At 37.6% G+C, this 26,612-nt stretch overlaps 3 protein-coding genes across 3 annotated transcripts in view; 1 reads left to right on the top strand and 2 right to left on the bottom strand.

Annotated features, from left to right (window-relative positions):
- LOC130229051 (bromodomain and WD repeat-containing protein 3-like) overlaps positions 1 to 8,765 on the bottom strand; it is a 37,525-nt gene extending 28,760 nt beyond the window's left edge. Inside the window, 15 exon segments of the mRNA XM_056457644.1 lie at positions 1,295 to 1,429; positions 1,554 to 1,707; positions 1,830 to 1,934; positions 2,040 to 2,080; positions 3,489 to 3,589; positions 3,699 to 3,769; positions 4,578 to 4,678; positions 4,888 to 5,109; positions 5,383 to 5,543; positions 7,177 to 7,275; positions 7,382 to 7,532; positions 8,111 to 8,170; positions 8,311 to 8,340; positions 8,428 to 8,486; positions 8,624 to 8,765. Coding sequence (XP_056313619.1) covers positions 1,295 to 1,429; positions 1,554 to 1,707; positions 1,830 to 1,934; positions 2,040 to 2,080; positions 3,489 to 3,589; positions 3,699 to 3,769; positions 4,578 to 4,678; positions 4,888 to 5,109; positions 5,383 to 5,543; positions 7,177 to 7,275; positions 7,382 to 7,532; positions 8,111 to 8,170; positions 8,311 to 8,340; positions 8,428 to 8,486; positions 8,624 to 8,657 — 1,524 coding nt within the window. The 5' untranslated portion in view covers positions 8,658 to 8,765.
- A 1,303-nt stretch (positions 8,766 to 10,068) lies between these two features.
- hmgn7 (high mobility group nucleosomal binding domain 7) lies at positions 10,069 to 13,238 on the bottom strand. Its single transcript, XM_056457643.1, has 6 exons — positions 13,077 to 13,238; positions 12,186 to 12,212; positions 11,869 to 11,898; positions 11,546 to 11,593; positions 11,290 to 11,397; positions 10,069 to 10,949 (listed from the first exon to the last, which is right to left on the bottom strand). The coding sequence occupies exons 1-6, from the start codon at positions 13,089 to 13,091 to the stop codon at positions 10,890 to 10,892; spliced, it is 288 nt and encodes a 95-aa protein (XP_056313618.1). The 5' UTR covers positions 13,092 to 13,238; the 3' UTR covers positions 10,069 to 10,889.
- Positions 13,239 to 13,826: 588 nt separating this feature from the next.
- Positions 13,827 to 24,428, top strand: si:dkey-237j10.2 (uncharacterized protein LOC568721 homolog). Its single transcript, XM_056456882.1, has 3 exons — positions 13,827 to 13,949; positions 15,556 to 15,718; positions 23,153 to 24,428. The coding sequence occupies exons 2-3, from the start codon at positions 15,565 to 15,567 to the stop codon at positions 23,791 to 23,793; spliced, it is 795 nt and encodes a 264-aa protein (XP_056312857.1). The 5' UTR covers positions 13,827 to 13,949; positions 15,556 to 15,564; the 3' UTR covers positions 23,794 to 24,428.
- Positions 24,429 to 26,612: the final 2,184 nt, after the last annotated feature.

Here is a 26,612-nt window from a genome sequence, read left to right as displayed (position 1 = left end):
TAGTTCCAAATTTCGTTTTGGTACTAAATAATCTAATGTATATACAGACATATATTATAAAGCATCCTGTAGAAGATATTAATTTAAAAGAGAGTTCTGTGAGGGGTGCACTTATGACTATATATATATAGATATTTATGAGAATTATAATATATATGAGAATTACAAAAAATTTATAAATAAAAAAATATTAAGAAAGCACTGACTGATATAAAGAAGTAGGCTACATTTTTATAAAGAAATCAAAAAAGCATCAAACCCTGACTGGAATAATCAGGAGACTGATTGGGCCGAGCAGAAGCCTCACTTTAGTATAAAGATATTTTCCCATGAGGTGCGGGAAACACACTTGTCAAAGGGAAAGCAGCACTTTGCAGCGGTTTCGGGAGCAAATAAAAAAATCCCGCTGCTTGTGAGTGCACAGCTCTTTGTTGCCATTATTTTAAACTTAATGTGCTGACATTAAGCACATTTTGTTTGTTACAGTTAGTCTGCAACGCATTAAAACCTTTTCTTGCGAAAATTGGCAGTAAGCACATATTCTCTCTCAAGCACAATTTCACTGTATTGTAACAAATATTTAACCCAACGTTATTAGGCCCAAATAATGGCCTATATTTTAAAATATATTGCTACATATGTAGTCTATTGAGACTATCTGCAAGTTCCTGTCGGTATTCTCTTTTGCTTTGTTGCAAGCTTTAGTTTTTGATTATTATGTTTAAATACAAATGTACAAATCTAAAAACACATGCGACTCACTTGCTGTGAACATGGCCGTCTCATTTCAGAGCTCTTTCAGTTCTCGTAGTTTCCATGGTGGCACACAACATAATAGATGCATCTATGCTTGACCTTTAAGGTTTCACGACAGTAACGTGCATGAGCAGTTTATTTTAGTCATTTAAACTTTAGATTATTTAAACTGAACTAAGATTAGTTAGATCAAATGATCTTCAACTTGCTGTTATGGAACCAATTTAAGAGAGGATGTTTAGTTTGGCTCATTGAAGTCAGTTTTTTTTACTTTAATCCCTGCTTTTCTAAACGACTTTTATGAAACAGCCCCCTGGTTAATTTTCTTAGGAAAACGGCAGATTATTAGATATAGAAACTATTTCTGTAACATTCTTTGTTACTACCATTAATATAAATTGTATGCTCCTTACTGAATATATTCATTTCTTGAAAAAACTAAATCTCACAAGACCTGTTCCTCTGAATAGTCTAATCCACAACTACTTAAAATGAGGGACTTTTAAAATAAAACCACAGATTTGTCAAACAATCTCACCATATTGAAAAAGTTTCTAATCTTCTGGCCTTTGCTAAGGTCCCACACGTAGATGTTACCATCATGACCAGCTGATAGCAAAATCCGTGAATCAAAGGGGTGTGCTTCCAAGACAAACACCTCATCATCGTGACCCTGCAGACAGACAAACAACTCTATCGATGAATTACACATAATGGGCAGCAACACAGGAAAAGCTCTCCCTCAGAAATACAAATGCACAGGAACAGACAGCATTCTGAATCACACACACACGTACCGACAGCACATGTAGTAATTGGCCATTTGTTGAGTTCCAGACTTTGAGGAGGCAGTTTGAAACGGCGGTGATGATGGAACGGTCGCAACGATCCCACGCGACCATGGTCACCACCAACTTAGTGGATTTATCATCGCCTGATATCACAGCACTCCTGTGAACACATATGTCAACACGGATATAAAAAAAAAAACACAATACACAACTACAAGTGATGGTAACAAAATTAGATTAAACTGTGCTGATCTCACAATTAACCTATTAGCATAGACTGACCCTGGTAATCTGGTGGTCATGTCCAGTACAGTGCTCTTCCATTCCTGCTGTTGATAGTGCCATATCCGCGCCGTACCATCCCGACTACCACTCACAAACCTGAGACTGGAGGCAGCAAACACACAAGCAGTAATGATACACATCCCAATAATCAAGCACAAAAGGAAGCCTAACTCTAAAGATAATGATAATATTAATTCAGAAATGTACCTGTCAGTGTTATTGCAGAACTGAATAGCTACAACTTTGTCCTGTAAAACAAAAAAGTATACTTCATCAAAATGAAAATTTAAACAAGTCAGGACACTTAAAGAAACACTCCAACTTTTTTGGAAATAGGCCGATCTCTGGGTCTATCAGGAGCACTTTTAGCTTAGCTTGTCATAGATCAGTGAATCGGATAAGACCATTAGCATCTTGCTCAAAAGTGACTAAAGTGTTTATTTGTTTTTTTTTTTTTTTGAATAATTTTTTAGGGGTTTTTCACCTTTATTATGATAAGACAGTGGAGATTTCAGACAGGAAAGCATTGGGAGCAGAGAGAGGGGAAAGATCGGCAAAGGACCTCGAGCCGGGAATCGAACTCGGGTCGCCGTGAGCACATCAGTGCTATATGTCAGCACACATTACCACTAGGCTATTGGTGCCGACGAAAGTGACCAAAGTGTTTTGTTAATTTTCCTAATTAAAGCTTGACTCTTCTGTACTCATTTTGTACGAACACCAATGGGAAATGAAAAGTTGCTATTTTCTAGGTTGATATGGCTAGGAATTATACTCAATCCAATGTACTAATCAAGAAACGTTGTTGCTGTACCATGGCTGCAGCAGGCACAATTATATTATGCAGCACCTGAAAATAGTCCCCAGCTGGGTATTAGTGATGGGAAGTTTGGATCATTTTACTGACTCTGACATTTGAGTGTGGTTCATTAAGATGAACGAATCTTTTTTCAAGTTATTTTGCTCAATTTGCCATAATCTTCTTAAAATGTTACGAGTTGCTTCCTAACTTGTCTACAACTGCACCAAATGTTGATCACACTACAAACAAGTCATAACTAGAATGCTATAAGAAAGAGAAAATAATTCTTTATTGTTTGCCTGGTCATTTGTCTATGATTATGTCAGCTCACCTCTTCTAACAGGTCTTCAAATTTGAGTGGTTCGTTCAAGTCACACTGACAGTCCCATATAAGCTTAACCAATGTACACAGCTGAAACGAGCCATGATTAGTTCACCTTTTGGGGTTTTCTGTTTTTTGAGTTGTTCGTTCATCACATGACAACACGTAAAGAGAGATGACGTAAACCTGCTGGCTCGAGAAATGAACGAATTAAATCTTTTTCCGGCTCTAAATGCATATGACTGGCTTCTGTCTTTCACGTGATGAACAAAGGACTCAACGATAGAAGACTCAAAAAAGGAACTAATCTTCTACTCCTTCTGCACAAATGTGCGTGTGTGCATATGAACGTTTCACTCCCTATGAGGACTCGAGTCATATAAAAGATTTGTTCAAAATAAACGAATCGTTCAAGAACGACCCATGACTATTGGGTATCGAGGTAACAGTGCTGTGTAACATCATTGCTCCTGTGGCAGCCATGGTAAAGTTCTCCTTTCTCTGTCTAGTGGCTTCTATATTTTACTCTCACCGTGTGGGAGTCCAGATCAGAAAACTTCACAGGCATTTCTGTGCCGAGGTAGTAAACCCTGATCATGTGATCTGTTCCTCCAGTGGCCAGAAACAATCCCCCTGAAGTCAAAGGAAACAATATTAGAGCTACGTTTTTTTCAGAAATTAATGAGAAAACATTTGACTCAGAACTTTGAGTGTTCAGATGTTGATTAGAGAGTAAACAAACCAGAGCTGAAGGAGCTGCAGGATATCTGAACTCCAGGACGAGAGCGTTCCATAAACTTCACAGGCCTATCTCTGCAAACACAAACACACTGAAGATTTACTCAGAGGTCCTGTCTTTATATGTAGTATTAAGATGCATTTTCATCAATCCTTTCACAGTAGGATAATACCAAGTACAGCATGGTCTTTGTCCACTTGTTTCATCTCCAGATGCAGTCAAAAACACATTAGGTCAGATTGACTCAGTGTGCTGCATCCTTTGAACAGCTACAAAAGACTCTCCTCCTACTGGCTGAACATGACTGTTGTGTAATGTGTTGTGAGAAAGCGCACCAAAGCAACGTATTCCTTTGCTGAAGTGTACCAAAACACAGATTACAGTCAAAAATCTTTCTTCCCTTCCACATATTTTCATTTATGTGCTTTCCTGCTTGTACACAAGCTGATTAGCATGGGTTCATTCATTCAATAGTACTCATGAGCAATAGTATTAGTGGGTCACACTTGATGCATCTCCAAAAGTGATGGAAAATGTTGCTAAATAGTTAACAGCAACACCAGAAACATTGCTGGTGATGATTCTCTGTAAACAAGTGGTGTTTAGCAGTCTGTCAAGCTTCACTCTTTTGGTACCATACTGTTGTGCTAGGTACCCTTATGATGGGGTCCCAACAAAAGTGGTATTTTGACAGAGGAAACTGAGATAAATGCATAGTCTACTGCTCAGTGGAAATGAGACATAAATGATCACATGAGAGACTAACTTCAATTAAAATTAAGGTATGGTTCCCTTAAATTGCCAGCTAATAATGTGGATACAAGGTGAAACAAGGTAAATAGTGACAAAATATTTAAATAAAAATGTACAAGTAACACTTACACAAACTTCATGCTGAATGAGTGCCACTGCCAAAAACACACCATGCCATCAGCTCCAGTGGTGGCCAGAAACCGAGAGGAACCCAATGCTGATGGAGAAAACTGCACACAAACAAATTCATCTCAATTTATGCCAACTGTTGAAGTGAAGGGAAATACAACTCATAAGTGAGCCAAATTCAGAGAATTTGTGTGTGGATTTATTTGGAACCAACCAAAAACATGAGGTACCCCAGATTTACACTGCTGGTGTGTAAAACAACAGGATTCATTTTCACAGTGACTGTATAAACAAACTCGTGTTCTCATACCTGTATGGAAGTGATTGAAGCAGTGTGTCCCTGTAACACAGCCACAGGTGCACATGTACGCAGGCACCACACGCGGACAATCTTGTCACAACTGGCAGAAGCAAGGAGTGTGTTTTCAAAATTCACAGTCATGTCTGAAATCTCTGCTGCATGTCCGCGCAGCGTGGCTAGCAGACGACCATTATCCGTCGCCCAGATCTTCACTAGACAGTCATCCGAACCCTGACAGAAACATGCGCACATGCCTTGATTACAATAGCACCCATGAATAAATACAAAAACCACTCATAACAAGCGAGACCAGTGTTTCTGGTGTGAAAAACATCATAGAGTGTTTAAACTTTTAGAGAAACTGTAATTGTGGCTGTTAAAATAGTATCTGCATATTAAACTGGTTCAGGAACAGTCATTTCAATTCACTATATCCACATCAGCAACAGTTTGTGCATTATTAGAAGCCATATGTTGATCGTCAACATGCTACACACTCTTTACCGTGAAAATGCGTCGTCCAGTGCGGTCAAATGCCACACAGTATACTGATGAGAGATGCCCCAGAATCCTTCGATGCATCTTCATGTGCTGATAGGCGCAGGAGGGGAAGGCATGGCCAAATCGAGCCACTCCTGTTTTTTGGCGAGCACCCATGATTGACACTATACAGAGAGATTAACACTGTTATAATCAACAGCATTAACACACTATACACTTAAACACTACTTAACCATGTAATGTATGAGTTTAGCGTCATCCCAAATGAAACAGTTTTTTTTTTTTACTAAATGAAAATTCAAAGCAATTCCCAGTTAATGTTTACCGTTGCCAAATTAGTGAAAAAAACAACTACCACCAAATTATTTCTGTCATATGTTATAACTGCATTCACCTTTAGCACAATTTTGCTTAAACAATACAAAATAAATACAGTAATCAAACCCCAATGCCATAGTAAGCAAAGTTGCGACTGTCCAACATTTTTATCGGTTGAAAAGTAACATCATCTGGGTAATTTAAAGTGCACTTTTTTTTTTTAATTTACAGCGTGAATACACAAACTGCACTATTTATACTACAATATGACAAAGAATAGTGCATATATATGCAATTTGGAATGCACCTACAGTCAAAACTACATTTAAGAGTATGAAATATCTCAGATGCAGCAATCATGCTCTACAGCATTCTTTTTTTATTATTATTGCTATTAATTCTTCATAAAAAAACATACTAGGGCTGCACAATATTGGAAAAATCTGATATTTTGTTTTGTTGCGACATGAATTTAATTTCACCATATGATTAGAATAGCTTTATTTGGAAAGATTTCATTCATTTAGATTGACTGGGATGATGAAGTCTTCTATGCTGTACATCTGCATGAAATATAATACATTTAAAAGCATATAAACAACAACATAGCAAAAATAAAAGTTAAATAAACTGTTTGCTGGGGAGTCAAACAGTATTCAAGTGCAGAAATAGAACTATCAAATGTTAAGTAACATGGTCATTATTGCATAGATAATATACAAGGCTTAATAATATCTTTATCTTTTAATCTTTAATAAATAATCGAATGAATTTAAATATTGTGCACAATGCGATATCGATGCTCACATGATATATTGTTTAGCCATAAAACATACACACTTAAAGTATAAATGTTCTCATGCATTCATATGCAGTAGTCAACAGATTACAAAAGAACAAAAATAGCAAAGAAAATATAAATAAATATAAACAATATATACCTACTGTACATATACACAAGTATCAATATAGACACAAATACGCACATATGCAAAAACTGCACAATAAAATAAAAAATAAGTAAGTGAATAGGGGCATCCTATTACAAAACATGTCCGCCATTTTTCTCCTACATATTTTCTATTATTTCATCAAGCGTCTGCTAAATGACTAAATGTAATGTAAATGTACTGTTAATTAGAGCTGAGCACAAAGCATCATTAATTAGGAAAAACCTTCAGGAGAGCTTCTATAACCTGGCTGCTGATTTAGAGATATGAGGCACAATATTACACTCAAAATGTGGTTTTGTGTTGATTTCGGATGAGTAAAGCTTGAGTAGAGTTAATTTAAGAATTTTTGCAAACACCACCAGGGATAAATCTGCCATTTTCACCAGAAAGTAAACACAAAACAAGATTGAAAAAACTCAAGCAATCAAAAACACACATTTGAGAATTGTTCCTCTCAATGCACAAATCCACCAGTGATTTCTGAAAGTGAACATGAAAACCCCAGCGACGGGAGACGAGGACTCACCTATATTTGGTGATTTGGCACAGCTGATCGGTGGTTCTGGGGGTCGTCCCCTGTGCAGGGCAGCTACTGCAGAACCACTCCATACTGTATGAGAGGAACCTGAGAAACAGCACAGGAGGTTGAACTGCTTTAGAAAGAGTTATTACACAGTAATAACTGCAACATTTTTCTTTTCACACTTTGTGTTTTTTAGTGAGTGTCTTACTCTTTGCTGTCCGTAGTAATGACTGCTGTCCGGTGCCCAGTAAACTGTGGACTCCAGGAACACTGGGAGGAATGTGTTTATCTATCAGTGGGCCGACTTGCTTACACACACGCAACAAGTAATCCGCAGGTATGTGCTGATTTAACAACACCTACAACATACACAGAGAGAGAATAGATGGATTGAGTGTTGGGATAAAAAAGCAACAGCTTATGTGTTATTATGGCTACAAATATGTTGTATTGTTCATTTCAAAGCTGAGGGAATTCTGCAGCATTTCACCAACATAACCCTTTCCCTAAAACCATTCCCAAAAGACTATCCTTTTTTATCAACGGACAAGCGTCAGCCAATCAGAAACCTTCTCCGCTAATTATCCAGGGCTCTCAGTAGCAACTGAGGTTTGATTGGCTACCGCCTTTAGTTGACACAGCAACCCACCAACCAGATCTCGCTACATTTGCTCTTGCCGGAACGCCCCCAGCCGGCACGCACAAAGCCTTTGGTTTCAAAACAAATACCTTTAATTTCAATTCCTAAAATGAAAACTTTCCCACACTATAATACAGGCTCGTGTATATCAAATATATATTTTTTCACCACTGCGACCGTACTCTCAATTAAGCGCTTTTCAGATTTATACACTAATGTAAGTGAGCCAAGCACCTGTGAGAGTTTACAGCTGAACTTCACGTGCGTGTATGTGTGAGATAGTTTATTTAATCTCACCCAGTCGTCGAAGCTGCGCTTAAACTGCTCTCCGTCCCAACTCCAGCGCTTCGGGATGATCTGCACACACACAGCGGGGGGAAAACACATTACAAGCGGGATTAGGGCACGCAGCCGTGCTGGGACGAAGAGGAGATGCTGATGTTGGGATATGAGAGAGATATAACGGGATTGAATGGGAAAAGGGGGCTGAAACACACCTCATATTCGTGCAGCTCCTGCAGCAGCATCTGCAGAAACACACACACACGGTTACACAAACCGTAACACACACTCACCGCTACACACTGACACTCACGCGCCACTTTCAGCCTCACCTGAGCGGATTTCTGACATGGTCCAGACTGCAGGAATCTGGCGATCAGGTAGTAAAGTTCTACAGAGAGAGAAACACAACAACAGCACTCATTAGCTTTAGCTTAGCCTAGCTTAGCCTTGCAGGCTAATGCTAAAACAGTCTTCAAAGTTTTCCTAACGATAAAGACGCTGTATAAACACCAGAGTGCTACCCACCGGCTTCAATTTGCGAGCACGGTTCCGCCGCCATGGCCCGGTCCGGGCGGTGGGTGGAGGTTCGCTGGGCTCTGCTTGCTAAGAGCGGCCTGTGTTGTATTTGCTCTCAGCGTTTCGGCCTGCAGCCGCCGCTCGTGCTGCTTTGTTTGAGCGCCCCCGCGCGGCGAGCGCGCGACAGTGCTCTGCAGAGCCACTCGCCACCGCCAGGGGCGCGCCGACAGGCCACAGGTGAGCTCACCATTTCCACAGGCGGACATTTTGCAATGGTGTGACAGGAGGGTTATGTGTAGAAACCAGTAGCACAGCTGTATCGCAATAAATGACTTCTCTCATGTTTAACACAATCCTAAACACCACCGGCCACGCGTCTGTGGGATAAACGCATGATCTGTGCCATTCTCCAATCAATGTATCATATACATATGTTATGTAATATTTATAAACCATATCTTACATAACACAATTATGTAATAAGCATATATCGAATTAACGTTAAAATACACCCACCATAGCTTCAGGTTGTGATAAAAGGAGGGATATATGCAGACATAATAGATCTTGTGTTGTTGTATATCAGAGATTTCTGAATGTAATTATGATTGGGCTTATAATTTACTGTGCATTGTACATCTGATTACAATAAAACTATTTTAATGTAAACTGAATTTCTTGGATTTTATCCTCCTCCATAAACATTTTATGTTTTATAAGCTGTAAACTCAACAATATTTATAGGCTGTCGGTTTGTTCTCAGATTATTCAGACAATATGGATGCTTAAATAGTCATCAGCTAGTAGCACAGCAAGAACCGAAATAATATCTTTCAGGCCATCTATATGCATTTTTGTGCTGTATTTATGCCTGAAATACTTTATTTTCTTTTTTTCTGTCAAGCATAAAATATACATAATGGCATCTCTAAGTGTAAATAATAATAATAAAACAAATATTGGTCTTTTCATTAATACACTAACTTTAAATTCGTTTGTCATCCCAGCACATTTGCAGGTTTGTTTACGCTTCTTATTGTTCAGAAATGAAGCAGACTTTTTAAAGGTTAGACTTCTTCATTCCCTGAATTTTTCAACTGTATGTTGGTACATTAGTAGTACATTAGTAGAAACATTTAAACGACAACAAAATTCACCACTGAGTTCGAGTAAAAAACTATTTTTTTATCTGATTACTTGTTGGGCAATATTTTATGTTTGCATTTGAGGTGTTTGTCTCTGCTGTGGAGTACTGAGGCGATTAAGATCATTTGTTAACATTCAAATGCACTGTGAACCAGTGCTCAAATCCACTATGAGTTATAATAATGCACCAACTACTTTATAATAGATAACAGCAGATTATAAAATTGCATATGCAGTGAAACACAGTATATATGCCACAGTGTACAATACACAGCAACCAATCCATGAAAAAAGTCACAGCAGTCATATTGAGGAAAACTCCAATGATGGATTTTTATTGAGTGAGACCGAGAGCATTATAGGGGACACTAGGTACTTTTCACAGATGAATTTTCAGTGTTAAAAAAACTCCAAAAACGAATTTTTTTTTTTGTCTTAAATCCCATAATTTCAAAAAAGTCCTCTATAACAACAGAAGAGTTTTTCTGGCCTCCTAACAAAGCCCAGTTATCTGTTTCAACAAATTGTAAAGGTGTTATGATTCTTAAAAAGCCAGGAGTCACCATCTAATGCTGAACCTGGAATGTAAGCAGTTTGTCTTTAGTTGTTTTCTCTTTTCTTCTACAATTTTCGAACTCGTTCCTCTTTCTTAAAGACAATCCATTACGTTTAAAAGAAGCAAAATAAAACAAACCCCATACAGAAACATCACAGACTCCAGAGCAACATCACAAGCACTAACGGACATACAGACTGAGAGCCTCCTCCCGCCTCCCACTCCAAAACCACGCTACAGACCATCCGCTTAAAAATAAGGAAAAGAAATAAAAAGACAAAAATCAACAAAACCAAAGGAGGACGCCGCCTTTTTCCACATCTCTCGTGTTGTAGACACCTGATACAGCTGCGGCCGAACACAAGATTCGTTTAGTCAGCTTTGTTTTTTGTGCTAAAAACCTGAACCAGTATTTACAAATTTGCTGATAAAAATATTCCTCTGGTGGTGATGGGCAGAGAGGAGGTTGTTGAGAGAGCTGGAGAGGGAGAGAGAAAACAGGGAAAGGGGAAGATAAAAGAATAGAAAGAGAGGAAGGGGAGAGAATGGATGGACGGATGGACCAGCGTGCTGCTACTCTGTCTTCGGGTCGTCCTTCTCGCCCTCTGCTGCCTCGTCTGCAGTTTTCTCAACCTGTAAAAACAAATAGAAGAAGATTTCAAATAAAATGTCTTTACACCACTCCAAATCTTTCTCAACTGATAGAGAAGTTCTCTAGGGAGTTAGGGAATAAGTATCTTTGTTTTAAGAAAATTAAACTGTGACAGAGTACATGTACTTCAGGACATATTAAAAGGCTGACAGAAATATGCAAGTGTACTGAATTTCTTTTCAAAGCAAACAAGTTTGATGGCTTTTACTTTTTATTTGTCTTCAAAGAACTGGACATTCAACTTTCTTTTTCCAGCCGATGTCACAAATAAGTTTACTTGATAAACACTGATCTGAGGTAAACTGATGTTTGTTTATATACCTCGTTGGTCTTAGTCTCCCCATTTTCTGACTGGTTCTCCTCCTTCGATTCGTCAGCCTTTGCCTTTGCTTTCTTATCTTCCTTTTTATCGTTCACCTCCTTGTCTTTCTGTCAGTGAGATGAAAAGACAGGTCCAAAGAATAAATATAAATAAGTACATAAAAGATTACCTACTGTATAATAAACCAAGCAATAGATTCATTTTAACGCATACATGTGTGTGTGTGTTTATTAAAAGTGATATTACTGCAGGTACCTTGGGAGTCTTTTTCGGTTTCGGTTCAGGTTTTGGAGGTGTTGGTTTCTGAAGGGAAAAGAAAACAGGATTTGTTAAAAAACAGAATAGAAATAGAGATCTAAACAATGATTTATCATGTTCAAATATATTTACTATAGTGCCGAGAACGGTTCTGTTCGATCCCGTATGCTTAACATGTCAATTTGATAAAAAAAAAAAAGAGTCTCAAAAAAACAACAAGACAACTTCCAAAACTATTTAAAGTTCCTCGATTCTTTAATCTCATTTTTTAAAAATAGTATAAATTTACAATGGCAACATTTAAAAAGAAAACAACTTACCGCTGATAACCTTGCAGACCTTCTCTGAGGCTACAAGAGGAATGACATATATTATTTGGTGCAAGCAGAAAATAATAGATACTAACTGTCCTATCTATTCAATCCTGTTCTTTCTTTTCGCTTGAGCACTAGTTTGTGAACAATGCAAGCTTATGCTATAAAGTGCCACAATGTACAGCAAATATTATTGGCTCCTATGAGAAACTGCTTCTGTGTTTCAGTTGATTATGGAAAAACTGCCCGCCAAACAAATAGATGTAGACAAATGCATGTATTAAAAATGCAACCAAAAATTGCTTTAGGTTTTCTTTCCGTACCTCCTCCTTGACTTCTCCATCAGTTCCCTGCAAATCAACAAAAAAAAACAACACAAGTTAGAACATAACCTATAATAATGATATTAACATAAATGGCGGGAAAAACAAAAAGGTAACTAGCAGAAACATGGGGATGTGCTGTTCTGCACGTTTGTAAATGTAAGCAACATGCTGGCCTGCCAGAAAACGTCTGTGCTTCTCCTTATTTGTGTTTGGATGGTCTTCACACGGTGAACTACGCTTAAGTGTAGTTCTCAGAGGACGGGAGAGCAAAATGGTGCGCATATTCTTTATTTATTATTTTTCAAGAAGGCATTTCACGACACGGGCTCCACATATTTGAAAAAGGAGGAGGGGCGCGATGATCCCGCCTCAGCGCTGCCACCTGGCGGCAAGCAGGCGTCATGACACCCCCCTTCCAGCACGAACAAAGAAAATGCGTTGAAATTGTATAAAAACGCGACTGCCTTTTCGCCAATTTGTCCCTATTACGAAAATTAGAGTTATCCAGCTATTTTTTAATCCCCGTTCGACGGCGGCAGAGGCACGATTGCGCTTATAATCGTCGGTTTTGCCGTCGCGCTGTGCTGGAGATGGAGAGAGAGAGAGGGCAGCATGGCTGCGGTTCCACGGGCATGAGATCAAGCCGAGCTTCAGCACAGCGCTGCTCCACTAAAACCCTCCTGCTGAACGCGCCAACGTCGACAAAAACACCGCGATCCGCCAGGAAAAAATCGGCAAATTAACAACGATTTTTTATCTGCCCACTGATGCTAAAGAAGTAGCCTGGATTTTTATTAAAAAAACATTGTCTCGAGGGCTTCCTAATTTCACGACTGATTAGTAAGGGCAAAAGTGTAGCCGTTCGCCGCGCTCGGCTTTTCTACATACCTTTCTCTTGGGCATGTTGAGTTTGGGGTATTTTTCTCCTTTTATGCAAAACTAACAGGTTATCTTTTGTGATTCGGAGTTCACAGTTCAGGAGACTGTCGTCCGCTATGCACTAATTCTGTAGTAAACACAGGGCTACATTAGAGCCAGTGGTTGAATGGGAGGGTGGGGGCGGCGCCGCGCTGAGACTGATGTTCCGCTCGTCCAATCAGCGCGCGTCTGGGCCCGCGACAGAAGCGGCACAATCTTACCTCCGCTCTGCTTTTACGCGCGAAATCCTTAGGTGTACATCCAGCGGAGGATCTTCCTGTACAAATGCCCTCCCAACATGTTCAAAACGCACAGTCCTGTGTGAGCCTGTTCTGCACTAAATAATGCTCTGTCGTACAGTACAGATGTGAAAAAAAAACGTTTAAGCTCATTTCAAACTGTGTCTGCATGTGCTGAATCACCACAACACATCTGCATCTTCTTGTAACTTCATTAATTACTGCTGCTGACTGTTTTGTTTGAAGCAGGTGAGTAGATGTATCAAGTTATGAGCATTTTCTAGGAAAACATGCCAATATAAGGAAACACAAAATGCGCTTCTGTGAGTGCATGTCCATAATAGAGAAGAGCAGACAAGATTTTCTCACTTCTGCTTTGCTTAAACAGCAGAGGCCTAATCTGTGTATGTGTTTGGGTGTGTGTGTGTGTGATCTATAACTGCTTACTTCCTCTGTTGCTACCCAGACCAGAGACAAAAGCCCAGAGAAAACATCTCAGAAATACACCAATAGATGAAAGGACTATCCCAAACTGATATATTACTTTGGAAATTACTTCCAGTCGTCATATTTCTGTTTGTGCAGCCATACAAACAAGCATTAGGTAAGTTCCTTATACATATAATACAATATTCACATTAACATCCTTGAAGACCTAGAGGGAAAATTCAAGCAAAAGTGAAAATTTGCTGTGGAGGTAAAGTTGGTTTTATATTCTCACATTCGTTCAGTGTCAACTTGCGACTTGCTCCCTATATTGTTTGCAATGGTACTTTGAATGTTCGGTCTAAAATCACATGTATGACTTGAAAACAACACTAGCACTATTTATTTGACTGTGAACAATGTTGTACTTTGATAGTCGATGAATGCTTACATGATTTCCCAATGAAGAATTTGCAACAAATACTTTTCTGAAATTATATTAATAAGGAGAAAGTCTGAATGTGTGAATATAAAACCAACTTTACCTCAACAAATTTGCTCACTGTTTACGGTCCGTGTGAGAGATACTTCTTTCTATTCTAAAAGCAGATATTTTGATGAAAGCTGAGGTCCTGGAAACATTGACTGCCATAGTAGGAAATACAAAGTCAATGATTACAGGTTTTTCAAAGTACTTTCTTTCATATTTAACAGGAGAAAGAAACGTATAGTTAATAATACTATATTATATCATAATACTTATTATGGTTTGAAACAAGTAAACGATAAGTAAATAATGGCAGAATTTACATTTTTGGATAAACTCTCCTTTCAAAGGCCATTTCAAACATAACTTCACATGTATCTGTAAAATTAACCGTGCATCTTATGTCAGCTTTCTGATAATAACATATACAGTTGAAGTCAAAATTATTAGCCCCCCTTTGAATTATTATTATTATTTTTTTAATATTTCCCATGTTATGTTTAACAGAGCAAGGAAATTTACACGGTATGTCTGATAATATTTTTTCTTCTGGAGAAAGTCTTATTTGTTTTATTTCGCCTAGAATAAAAGCTGTTTTTAATTAAAAAAAAAAACATTTTAAGGTCAAAATTATTAGCCGCTTCAAGCTATATTTTTTTCGATAGTCTACAGAACAAACCACCGATATACAATAACTTGCCTAATTACCCTTACCTGCCTAATTAACCCAATTAAGTCTTTAAATGTCACTTTAAGCTGTATACAAGTGTCTTGAAAAATATCTAGTCAAATATTATGTACTGTCATCATGGCAAAGATAAAATAAATCAGTTATTAGAAATGACTTATTAAAACTATTATGTCTAGAAATGTGTTGAAAAAATCTCTGCGTTAAACAGAAATTGGATAAAAAAATAAACAGGGACTAAAAATTCAGCGGGGCTAATAATTCTGACTTTAACTGTATATCGTAATAAAAGCTTCAGCAATTATTGCAACAAGAATATATGATATCGTTATCGCCTTAGGAAGAAAGTATATTGATCTCTTTACAAAGATTAAAATGGAATCACTTTTGTCTTTTTAATTCGTACTGATCTGACGAAAGCAATTCATTTATTAAGGAAGTGCAGTCACTGTGCATTCGTGTATAAAGTTTGCGTAACTCATTCAATTCTGGTAAGTTACTCATTTCCGTTTGATTTTGCTGACTTCACTTTGATTAAACTGTGCTTTTGTATTTTATTCTGAGAAAACATTTCATTTACTGGAGCTTGAGCGGTGTTTTTGTGTGTAGGTCACTATCATGCTCGGAGAAGCTTCCCTTTATGTTCTGAACTGCACAGAAGACGCCACAAATCATGACGGATACAATCATGCACACTCATCCCCTCCTGTGACCTGTCCTGATGCAACAAACGCCACTGCCAGACCATCTCTGACACCCCGAACTGTGAGAGGTGAGATTACAGATTTCAATATTATTAAGATGAGAGTATTTTTTAAAGTCATGATCTAACTGATTGCATTAGGATGTTTGTTGCTTTAGTTGAAGCAAATTAATTATTTAATTTAAATGATACAGTAGTGTCAGTGCCAATAGCCTAGGGGGGTTAAGTGCGCCGACAAATAGCACCATGGTGCTCACGGCGACCTGAGTTTGATTCCCATCTAATGGGTCTTTTGCCGACCCTTCCCCTTTCTCTGCTCCTAATACTTTACTGTCTGTAACCTATCCAAATTAAAGGTGAAAACCCCTAAAAATATTATTATAAATAAAAAAATAATGAAGCAGTATCAATTATAGACCGTGAATGTGGCCCAGGAGCAGCAAAATACATGTAAAAATAAAATTGAGGAAGGAAGTGCAATGCTGCTGTGAAATTGAAGTCAACCTACTGTAAAGCCACATATGCAAGTGTTAAATTGAGCAGAGCAATATACAGTTATAATACAGTACAGTTCACCCAAAAATTAAAAAAAAAATTCATCAATTATGCAAATTCATCATTTGAATTCATCTACTGAATTTGAAGTGTACTGAGTTTGAAGTGCTTACTATTCCACATATATTAGATATTACACTTTTGTCATATGCTTTAAATGATCTACTGTGCAGCACTAATTTCTTACACAGTCAATTTCTTTCAGTCATCAATGGTCAATTTTTAACAGGTCATTTTAGAAATAGCGACAGAGGCCTGGTTCACTGACTTGCAGACAAATGCAGATGTCAATGCAATCATTACAGACTGAAAGACAAGTTAAATATGGTGGCCAAGAGAGCTTAATGTGCTTCAATTTAAGAACACACGTGCAATTACAAAAAACGCCAGCAAATTAAGAAAAGATCTTCATAAGTTTGACAGCACACATGCTGCAAATGCTCACAACGCAAACACATTTTTAAAAAACACGCTGCATTTTCACACTGCGCAAACAATTTACCAAAATGCGCTGCATTTTCTCTCAACACAACAAAAATGTTTTAAGGACACCCTAAAACATGATTGACCCGGCAATTAATGTATGGTTATTTAAGCTAATAAATACTAAAGACACGGGAATCAGGATGTTAAAATAAACAAACAAAAACTCACCTTTCAAAGATCACCTACAACTTCTGAGCAATAGTCACGGCACAGCGGCATCTGTCACGTTTTTGGGTCCCCTTGAAACATTTCCGTTGTGTTCTGATGTCTTTTTGTTAGAAAATGCAGTGTGTATTATTCATTGGTTTGTGTTGTGAGAAAATGCAGTGTGCTTTATTAATGTGTTTTGCGTTTTAAGGATTTGCAGCACATGTGCTGTCAAATTAATGAAGATCTTTCCTTAATTTGCTAGTGTTTTTTGTAATTGGATGTGTTAGCTTAAATTGCAGCGCGGTAAGCTTTCTCGGCCACCGTAGTTAAAGCCAAAAGTATACTTTGAATTTTTAATGCGCAAGTTAGCATGTGTGCACTCAAACTCACTGCATTTCAAAAAGTCTATTTGTTAGTTTGTGTGCAACTGTGCATGCATATAAGTGCTCAACACATGCACACTAGGAAGTGAAACACAAGAAAGTATCTGCACATCCTTTCTCCAAAAATTATAATAAAATAGATTGCCCCTTTGTACTCGTTTAAGTTGAAATTGTATAAATTTCATCACACAAGTCAATAGGTATCCAAATATGCGAATTAAATTTATGCACAAACTTGCAATATTGCATAAAAGTTGTGTGAATAATGTAGCGTTTCCATCCAATGAGTCAAAGAGAACGAAATCGCCACTTTCTGATAAACTGCCGCCATATATCAAAAAGAAAAACAACATTTGCTCCAGTAGGACAAGCTGTGTGAGTCTTTTTCTTTTGAATTACCTGCCAAATTAAATGCATGGTGGCATTTGGAGGAGAAAGACTGCTCTTTGGGAGCAAAGACGCTCAAGACAGTTCTGGATGTAATAATATTATAATAATAATACTGATGGCAGATTTTGGGAAAGGCATTTTAGAATGACCAAAACAACATTTCAGGTGTTTTACAATGTAGTCTGCTTACTGGTTTGTCCATTAAATCTCTCCATTAAACCCATTATTATCATCACATGATCTCCTATAATAAAAATCACATCATTTATTTTATTCCGAATACTGGAATTTAATCTGTGAAAGTTTTTCCACTATAGTTTGTGCACATTTTCATTATTAAATAAAAAACATATCCTACTCAGTTATGTGCATAAGTTTAGTAAAAGTTTATGTGATAATCCAAAATGCACAAAAATAGATGGATGGTGACATAGCTAATGTGGGCATCTATTGTTTTTGTTGTCTTCAGTATATAGTGTTTCATTTCTTTTCCTGACTGTGAATCATTGGCTAAGCTCGGTGACATTTTGTGGACAAACTAAGTAGTGAAATATATATTGTACATGCAATTACAAAAATGTGGGTGGTTTGTGCACTACTCTGGTGTCAAGCTCATTGCACACTACCCTCATGTAAATGTTAAAATGGTATACTTCAGGTTTAAATGCTAATTTACTCCACACCAACAGATGCAGTACAGCAGATCAAATCTGAGACATTTTACAACCCATGAATTGCCAATTCTGCGTGTTTAATTTGCAAAAAGACCAACAGACACAGACTGGGGTAACACAAAAAGCCTTATCTTACACTTACTAGGTGAGGGGAGGCTAGTTTCAGCCCAATGCAGTTATCATTTTCAGAACCTGAAGCATGAACAGATTAGTTTGCTCTCTGGAGAAGTGTTTTGCTCTTGCAGTGGCGAATTCCACCTTGTAAATAGTGAATCCACCATGGCACAAGCACAACTGTCTCTGATTGGCAACCCTCCTGGACCATGCACATATGCTTTTAAGTTGTGGAGGAAAAGCAGTAATGTTTTGCAAGTCCTTGTCTGGACAGTATTAGTGTGCATATGTATGAAAAAGTGAGCAAAGAAAGTAATTACATTTCCACAGTTTGTCATTTGTATCCTAAATAAGAATGGTGTAGTAGTACGGAACTATGATGTAGTTGAGATTCGACTGGAACTACTTCAGCTGTTCATTTGACTGGAAATAATTGCACACTTTAGAGAAAGCGTTACAAACTCTCTGTCCAGCAGAGTTTAGCAATTTAACACTGTGCCAATTATGGGGTGGGGGTTGACCCCCTAATTAATGCTTGATCCCCCATGAAGGACATGTTTGCTGGGGTCTGCCTTTTAAATAATGGGAAATAGTTTGCTCTGATCTGTATCGTATATAATATAAGGAAAATAAATGTCCACACCCAGCATGTTATGCAGGAAAATAGTCAGTCAGTTGCGTGAATCAAGCAAATATACACTACCTGACAAAGGCCTTGTCATTGATCCCAGAGTAAGAAAAACAAACAATATCTTGACTTCTATTTGATCATTTGGAAGGTAGAATTAGCAGAAGGTCGATTTTTTTTTTTCTTCCAATGAATCATCTGTTGAACTGCATCCCACTCATCTAAAACTGCAGAAGACCTACTGGAACCCACATGGGCCCTAGATTCTCATAGAAATCAGTCAAGTTTTATAAGGACAAAAACATGGTTCGGGGTTACATTCAGTATGGGGGCGTGCGAGAGATCTGCAGAGTGGATGGTAACATCAACAGCCTGAGGTATCGAGACATTTGTGCTGCCCATTACATTATTAACCACAGGAGAGGGAAAATTCTTCAGCAGGATAACACTCGTTCTCATACTTCAGCCTCCACATCAAAATTGCTGAAAGCAAAGAAGGTCAATGTGCTCCAGGATTGGACAGCCCAGTCACCAGACATGAATATTATTGAGCATGTCTGGGGTAAGATAAAGGAGAAAGCATTGAAGATTAATCCAAAGAATCTTGATGAACTCTAAGAGTCCTGCAAGAACGTTTTCTTTGTCATTCCAGATGACTTTATTAATAAGTTATTTGAGTCATAGCAGAGATTTATGGATGCAGTCGTCCAAGCTCATGAGAGTCATACACAATATTAATTCTTTTTTCTCTGCAGCATGACTTTATATTCTATACTGTACATTATTTCTGTTAGGTGACAATACTTCTAAGAAAAGTCAGACTTTACTGTCCTAATTAAATAATTATAAATCAAGGCACAATTATATATTATTTTAGTAAAGTAAGGGTAATCTAGAGGCCTTCTAGATACCAAATGATTAACTAGAAGTCAAGTTATTATTTGCTGTTCCTAAAACTTGGATAGGCGACAAGACTTTTGTCAGGTAGTTTAGACCAATAGTCTCTGTAGGTGTTCAAAGGAAACATTATCTTACAAAATAAATGTTTTATATCTATAACTAAAAAGTCAAGAAAACTGGACTCATAGTGTGTGTAATAGACAGGTGCTCACACATGAAGGTTAAAACGTAAACCAGTGAACAATCATTTATGATCTATTTATTGTTGCAGGGAAGCAAATCTGTCACAGTTCAAAATGCACCATTATACAATATGTTGTCTTTGAGAATCACATGTCACTCCTCGTTTAATTAAACACTAATTAAACACTCCTCGTCCAGCTAATTAAATGCTTGATCTGAAATTGCATACTGTCAGAGTACTCAATCTAGTATTGAATTTGAACGTCTTGATTGTTAAATTAGTTCACTATAGCAAGAATATAACTTGAATTGAATTCAGATGCACTACCCTCTATCTGCCATGTTGTTTACTACCAGCACAGCTTTACTTCCATCCTCTCCTGTGGCCTCATGGGATATTAAAGATTCCTTTGCATGCACACTTCAGACTCTCAGTGGAAATTATAGGTCATCTGCGTACTTCACACCTTGTGTTTTGAGAATACTCTGAATTCAGACACACTATCACATATAGTAAGGAAATATTCAATTGTCAGATGCACCACAGCTCTTTAGACCAGCACTCCAACATACGCTGATGTATGTTCAGGTGTTCTTCCTATGATTACTGATTTGATACTATAAACACGGGCTGTAGTGTGACAGTTACATGCTTGTGATTGGGTCTGTGGGATTTTGAATGATACTTATGCTTACCTAACATAATCACTTAGGGCTGGGCGATTTGGCCTAAAATCAAAATCTCAATTACTTTAACATTTTTAACTCGATTACGATTAATGAATAATTTTTTAAAATTGTTTTGCCCTCAAAATTCACTGATACGTTTTGTACAGTAAATATGCTCACATATTACAAGTGAGAGATGTTTAAATGAAGGGTGTATTACTTGATTTTTAAAAATTGAAGTAAACCCACATGATCTACTATCGATGATTATTTATCAAACATCAACGTCGAACAACTGAAATTAAAACACACATTGTCCAAAATGAACAGTCAATCTTTCTTATAAAAAAGTGAAAATAAATAACTTACACTTTTGGAAACAAAATTAATTATTTAAAAAAAAATCATATTAAAAGCAGAAAATAAGCAGTATCTCTTGTAAATAAAATAACTCTTGTATATCCTGTAAATAATATTTTAAACAGTGCATTTTTTGCACCTTTTGTAAACAAATATTTTAATGTAAATAGTCATTTTAATGTAATGGAAAATATGCCGTCTTAAGGCATCTCTGGCGCAGCTTCCAATCATTGTCAATGTAGTGCAAAGTGGGGCTCAAGAATGGGTCCATCGTCCTGCTTGACCAGAGATCAGATGTTGCTGCAAAAGTATAAATCAGCCTTAACAGAGCAGAGTCTCGTGACTCCACATACGGTAGAGAAAGTAAGTGGAAAAAAGTTTTGAATGTCGATTTCGACTAGGGTTGTCACGATACCATTAATTCACGTTACGATACTATACCAGCTGAAGTATCGTGATACCAAGTAGTATTTCGATACTGTAATTCAAACTCAAATCTATGAAAAAAAGAAAATGGTCAGAAATACTATATTTTATGTGTTATAATAGGCCTACTTGAATTGAATTCAAAATTCCCTTATTATTGAAAAAAATATTTGCACATCACTTCACCTAAAATGTATTAGTTCTTTTTGTTTATTTTTTAGAAAACTGACCAACAAAAATACATTAAAATAAAGATACAAATTATACCGAATGAAATTCTAAATTCAAAATTTGGCTATATGAAGTGGTCAAAATTGTTTCAATGCTTCCTGTTTTTCATCTATTTTTTGTTTGTCTTATCAGATAAGAATACAAAGTAATTCAAAATTTTACTCGTTTTTTTTAAGAGATTGTCACAGTTGTTGTAGCTACTAAATCATATTGACAGATAAAGAAATGAACTGATTCACATGTGCGTTGGAACTGAGGCAAATCCGCTGTCACCACTGGCTTGCATGGTTCGGGATCTGTAGAGCTGCGCATCGTTGGATTTGCTCTTCAGTGTTTGGAGCTAAACTGAACTGAACTTAAACACTACAAACTGAACTACACTGTTCCAATTTACTATGACCTTTTATGTGAAGCTGCTTTGACACAATCTACATTGTAAAAGCGCAATACAAATAAAGGTGAATTGAATTGAATTAAAAAAAAATTGAACTGAAGCGTCAGTAAACGTGCAATAAGCTACCATAAAAGGTGTGAATTCTACACAGTTTTGCAACCTTAAGGGCTCTACAGGCAAAATGGTAAAATGGTCTATTGTTGCACAAACGTGTGAGCATTTTGGTGACTTTTCCACATGCAACATTATGTATTGTAGATAGACCGTTAATGATGATACTACAGTTTACAAAGTACAGTGGCACCGGCAGTATTTTGGAGCCATAGTATCGTGATACTACTATAGTACCGGTAAACCATGCAACCCTAATTTCGATTACTTTTCAATTAATCGCCCAGCCCCATAATCACTACTATGCAGAATTGGGATCTACATACAAAAGATGACAGGCCATGCTGGGACAGATTTGATACACTTTTCTACAGTGGAAGGAATTAGAGAAGTGTTGTCCATCTTTTTTTTAATAGTTTATGCTCCAGACACAATGAAAACCAAATGAGTTGGAGCTAAAATCTTCAGGAAAATCCCTTTAAACATTCATTAGCCAATCAGAGTCAATAATTTACAATGAAAATGAGTGATGTAAAGAGCGTTTTATGCATTAGGATAAGTGGCTTGAAGCTATTATACTATTAAAAAATCAGCTTGAAATTCAGTGTATATAACATTTTGTCGAACTTTTCCAAGTGTTTCCTCATTGAGGTGAGTGTCCAAGTCAATTGCACAAAAGCGGCATTTGTATGGAGACATTCAGTCATTCAGTTAATCAAGTGAGCCGCAGAGTAAGACTCTGCTTTGGACTCTGGGCTTTCCCTCAAGTTTCCGCGCTGTTTTATGGGCCTATTTTATTTGCTGTGTTAAGATGAAGCTGGTGCCTGACACGTTTTCTCTTTCTGTAAGCTGGCAGACCTGAAAGCATGAAGAAAGCAGGACAGTGCCGTGCCTCTGCTCCCAGTAAAGCCATGCCCATTCACAGCTGTAACGCGGAGGATCGCTTGGGCATGCCGGCACATTGCTCCTGGTGCTGTCCCAGCTTCTACAAGGACTATCCGGATCTCCGGCTTGGTGGTGACCGGCTGGAGCCCTGGAGTCCTCATAACCCAAACCCGGCAGACGACGGGCCGCTGCTTCAGTCTCAGGACCTGAGCTCTCTGGAGCCCTCTCTGAAGCCAAGCCAACAGGCGGAGGCTGTGACCCAACAAGACGAGGAGTATCTAGTCATGGAGTCTGCTCACAGCCCTGACTGGCAGAAAAGGCTGACAAACTCCATGCTGAACGGCTATCTGGAGGTCCAAATGCTGGAAGTGTTCTGTCAGCACATGCAAAACATGGCGTGCTGTGGCTCGTCGCTGCTGGGCCCTGACGTCATGCCAACACTGGTGCCCACCAGCCTGAATGTAGCAGACAGAGAGCAGACAACCAGTCGGGCAGAGGAGCTGGATTCTTCATCCAGTAATGTTGTGCGTTACTTAAGCACTTGCTCAGCTCCAGCCACTTCTAACTTCAGCTCACCTGTACTCCGAATCTCAGAAGTGGAGTAACACACACAAAATGTTCTATGCTGCACGCCTGCATTTTGACCATCGCATTAATATTTCAAGTTATCTCCGTTGCTAAAGGAATGTTCTGCATTCAGTGCTGACAGCATTTGTAGCATGTTGAATAGGCATGGGCCAGTATAATATTCTGACGATATGATTTCCTTAGATAAAAATATCATGGTATTGTGATTAAAATGTGTTCTTTTTTAATTTCTGGGTAAAAAGCTACATCTTTTTTCCCCTTTGAACAAAAAATATTTTATTTTGAGAAACTTTTTAAATATTTTGGAGCAGCAAACATGTCAGCCTAAATAATTCACATGAATCATTGGCTTCTGTTGTTTCAAAAACACAGATTTCTTAACGATTTCAAACTGCATCTTTGGATGTATTGTCTGCTAAAGATTCTGTTTTCCTAAAAAACAAACAAAAAAAGTAAATAAAAAATCTTCCACATACCTTAGAAACGGTATAGCAGAACATTTCAGCTTTTTTAAAACATTGAAATTTACCTTGAGATACCTTGAAAGCGGTTATCATCCCATGCCTAATGTTGATTTCCAGTAAAAAGTATTGACTCATGCCAGCATGTCTTTTATGGAGGCTGCATTTATTTGATCATTTGATAATACAGTAAAAACAGCTAATATTGTAAAACATTAGTACAATTTAAAAAGTAAACAGTTTTAGTAACTTCCTACTTGAAAACTTTAATTTCTAATTATCAAATTATTTAAAATTTTTAAAAACATATTAAAAGTATTAAAGAGCCCCTGTTATGCATTATAAAAGGTCATATTTTGGTTTTGGGGGTCTCCAACAGCAGTCTGATATGCATGCAAGGTCAAAAAACACTTTCATTGTCTTATAAAATGCATTTATTTTTACCTAATTATCCCAACGACTCCCATATGATTCGTTTAGCGATTAATTTGTTGCCGAATCCCTCTTTTGCGTGAGGCTAATCTGCACTGATTGGTCCAATGACCCAGTCTGTTGTGATTTGTCGACTGGGTTCAGCTTGAGACAGAGAAACGCCCAGCATGGTTATGAAGTATTCAACACAGAGCATGTGAGAGCGCAATGCAACAATTCAGTTAAACACCATCATATTGCTCTATTCTTAAACCTAACCCCAAGTAATAATGACACACATTGAGTATTAAATCCACACAGTAGCAAAAGCTGAACTATTCTGAAAATTGACCGCGCATGTGTAGTAAAGATAAACAGCAGAGGATCGCGAGTTCAGAAATGCATTTATATCGGTTAAGGAAGAAGCACGCGTCACGTTTTCAATGTGGTTTTGGACGCAACATGTGAATAGCCCATAGAGATTTAACCTAAGAGATACAGTACAAGCACTGATCTATAATATATACGTGATTACAAGTTGCGTGGAGCGATTACAAGTTACAACACACAATTAAATACATATTTTGCAAACTACAGAAAACGAGGCAACCGTTTTAATAACATTTACATGTTATGATCGGGAGGAAGAGGAAACTGGTCCATATGACCACTAACAGTTACTGACAAAGTCCCATACATACTACTCTTTGCTGCTCCTTCCTTTAATAGTAAACAGCTGACGAATCCTGCGTTGCAGCATAGGTTAACCCTTTAACCCTTTATTTCCCGCAGCCGAATCTCTATCTGTCAGTGATCGATATCTTCGCATGATGATCAGTCCCATAATCCCCCTTGCTCTGGCAGTGTCTGATGGGAAAGGCGCGTTCACGTTTTACCAGATTCTGTACTACATATTTGGTAATGTACCGTATTGAGGTTGGCGCATTCAGGCAAAAGATCCAAACCCAACACGATTCATTTATTCGACTCAGAATCGACTATTTTGTTAAAGAATCAATAGTTTTAAACATGGTGCACTTTCAGATTTAAACCTCAGCTTGATGTTTTCGTTCACTTAGTGCTGTGTTACACACTGCATTTTCAAACACCCATTATAGAGGCTCTTTAATTGTTTCAGAAGCAAGTCAAATCTTTAAACTTGATCTCTATCTAGAAACGCAAAAGCAATGTGACATTTATCTGTGAAGAAGCCCTGTGTAAAACAAGGGACACCCACAGAAATGATGTTAGTAATGTATTACCAGCAGACATCCATTCATCCATCCATCCAGCCACCTATAAAAATAGTCCTGCCTAAAAAGGAACGTTTTGGCAATGTTACAGATCAAATAATTAATGCTTTTTTGAATAATTCATATAAATCATGAACCTCACATTTCTATTTTTAGACCTTACATACTGCTGGCACTTCAGTTTCATTGTAAATATTAAGCTGTTTATTGTAAGCGTTACTGTCACTTTTCTTGTTAAAGAAAGGACTTTACTTGTGCATTTGTTTTATTATGCAACGAATTCTGGAGCTAAAATTTTATTGAACATTTGAAAAAATAACGATTACACAATTAATTTAAGCTAGTTCTCTAAATTGATCCTTTCCAAATTAAATAAATTGACGAATGTGACCAAAAGCAAACTCAGAAACCAGTCCAGTTATAACAGAGCTCTTTCTCCTCCTTTCTCCCTATTAATCTTCCATCTTTCATCTCTGCTGCTCTTCCACTGCAAGCTTCCATCACCATTAATAGCACAAGGTACATTCAGAAGAAGAGGAACCAAAGTCATGCAACTGTGTGTGTAATGGCATTTATAAATGCTACCACTTCCTTCTAAACAGCCAATCAAATGTTGTTTATCTCCTTCAGTGCTGCTACTAAATGCTACTTTCACTTTCATTGGAGTCGTAATGAAGTGTTTGAGATTAAACTGAAAATATATTAGCTTAT

Source organism: Danio aesculapii, chromosome 5, assembly GCF_903798145.1.
Source record: "Danio aesculapii chromosome 5, fDanAes4.1, whole genome shotgun sequence".
In the NCBI taxonomy this organism is placed as follows: Eukaryota; Metazoa; Chordata; class Actinopteri; order Cypriniformes; family Danionidae; genus Danio; species Danio aesculapii.
Note: the sequence above shows the minus strand (reverse complement) of the source record. Positions and strands in the feature narration are given on the sequence as shown.

Coding starts and splice junctions, on each gene's coding strand:
- hmgn7 (XM_056457643.1), bottom strand. Junction 11,899..12,185: donor ATGGAGAAGTCAAGGAGGAG/GTACGGAAAGAA, acceptor TTCCTCTTGTAG/CCTCAGAGAAGGTCTGCAAG. Junction 10,950..11,289: donor GGGAGACTAAGACCAACGAG/GTATATAAACAA, acceptor TTGTTTTTACAG/GTTGAGAAAACTGCAGACGA.
- si:dkey-237j10.2 (XM_056456882.1), top strand. CDS start 15,565: ATGCTCGGAGAAGCTTCCCTTTATGTTCTGAACTGCACAGAAGACGCC. Junction 15,719..23,152: donor GACACCCCGAACTGTGAGAG/GTGAGATTACAG, acceptor TCTTTCTGTAAG/CTGGCAGACCTGAAAGCATG.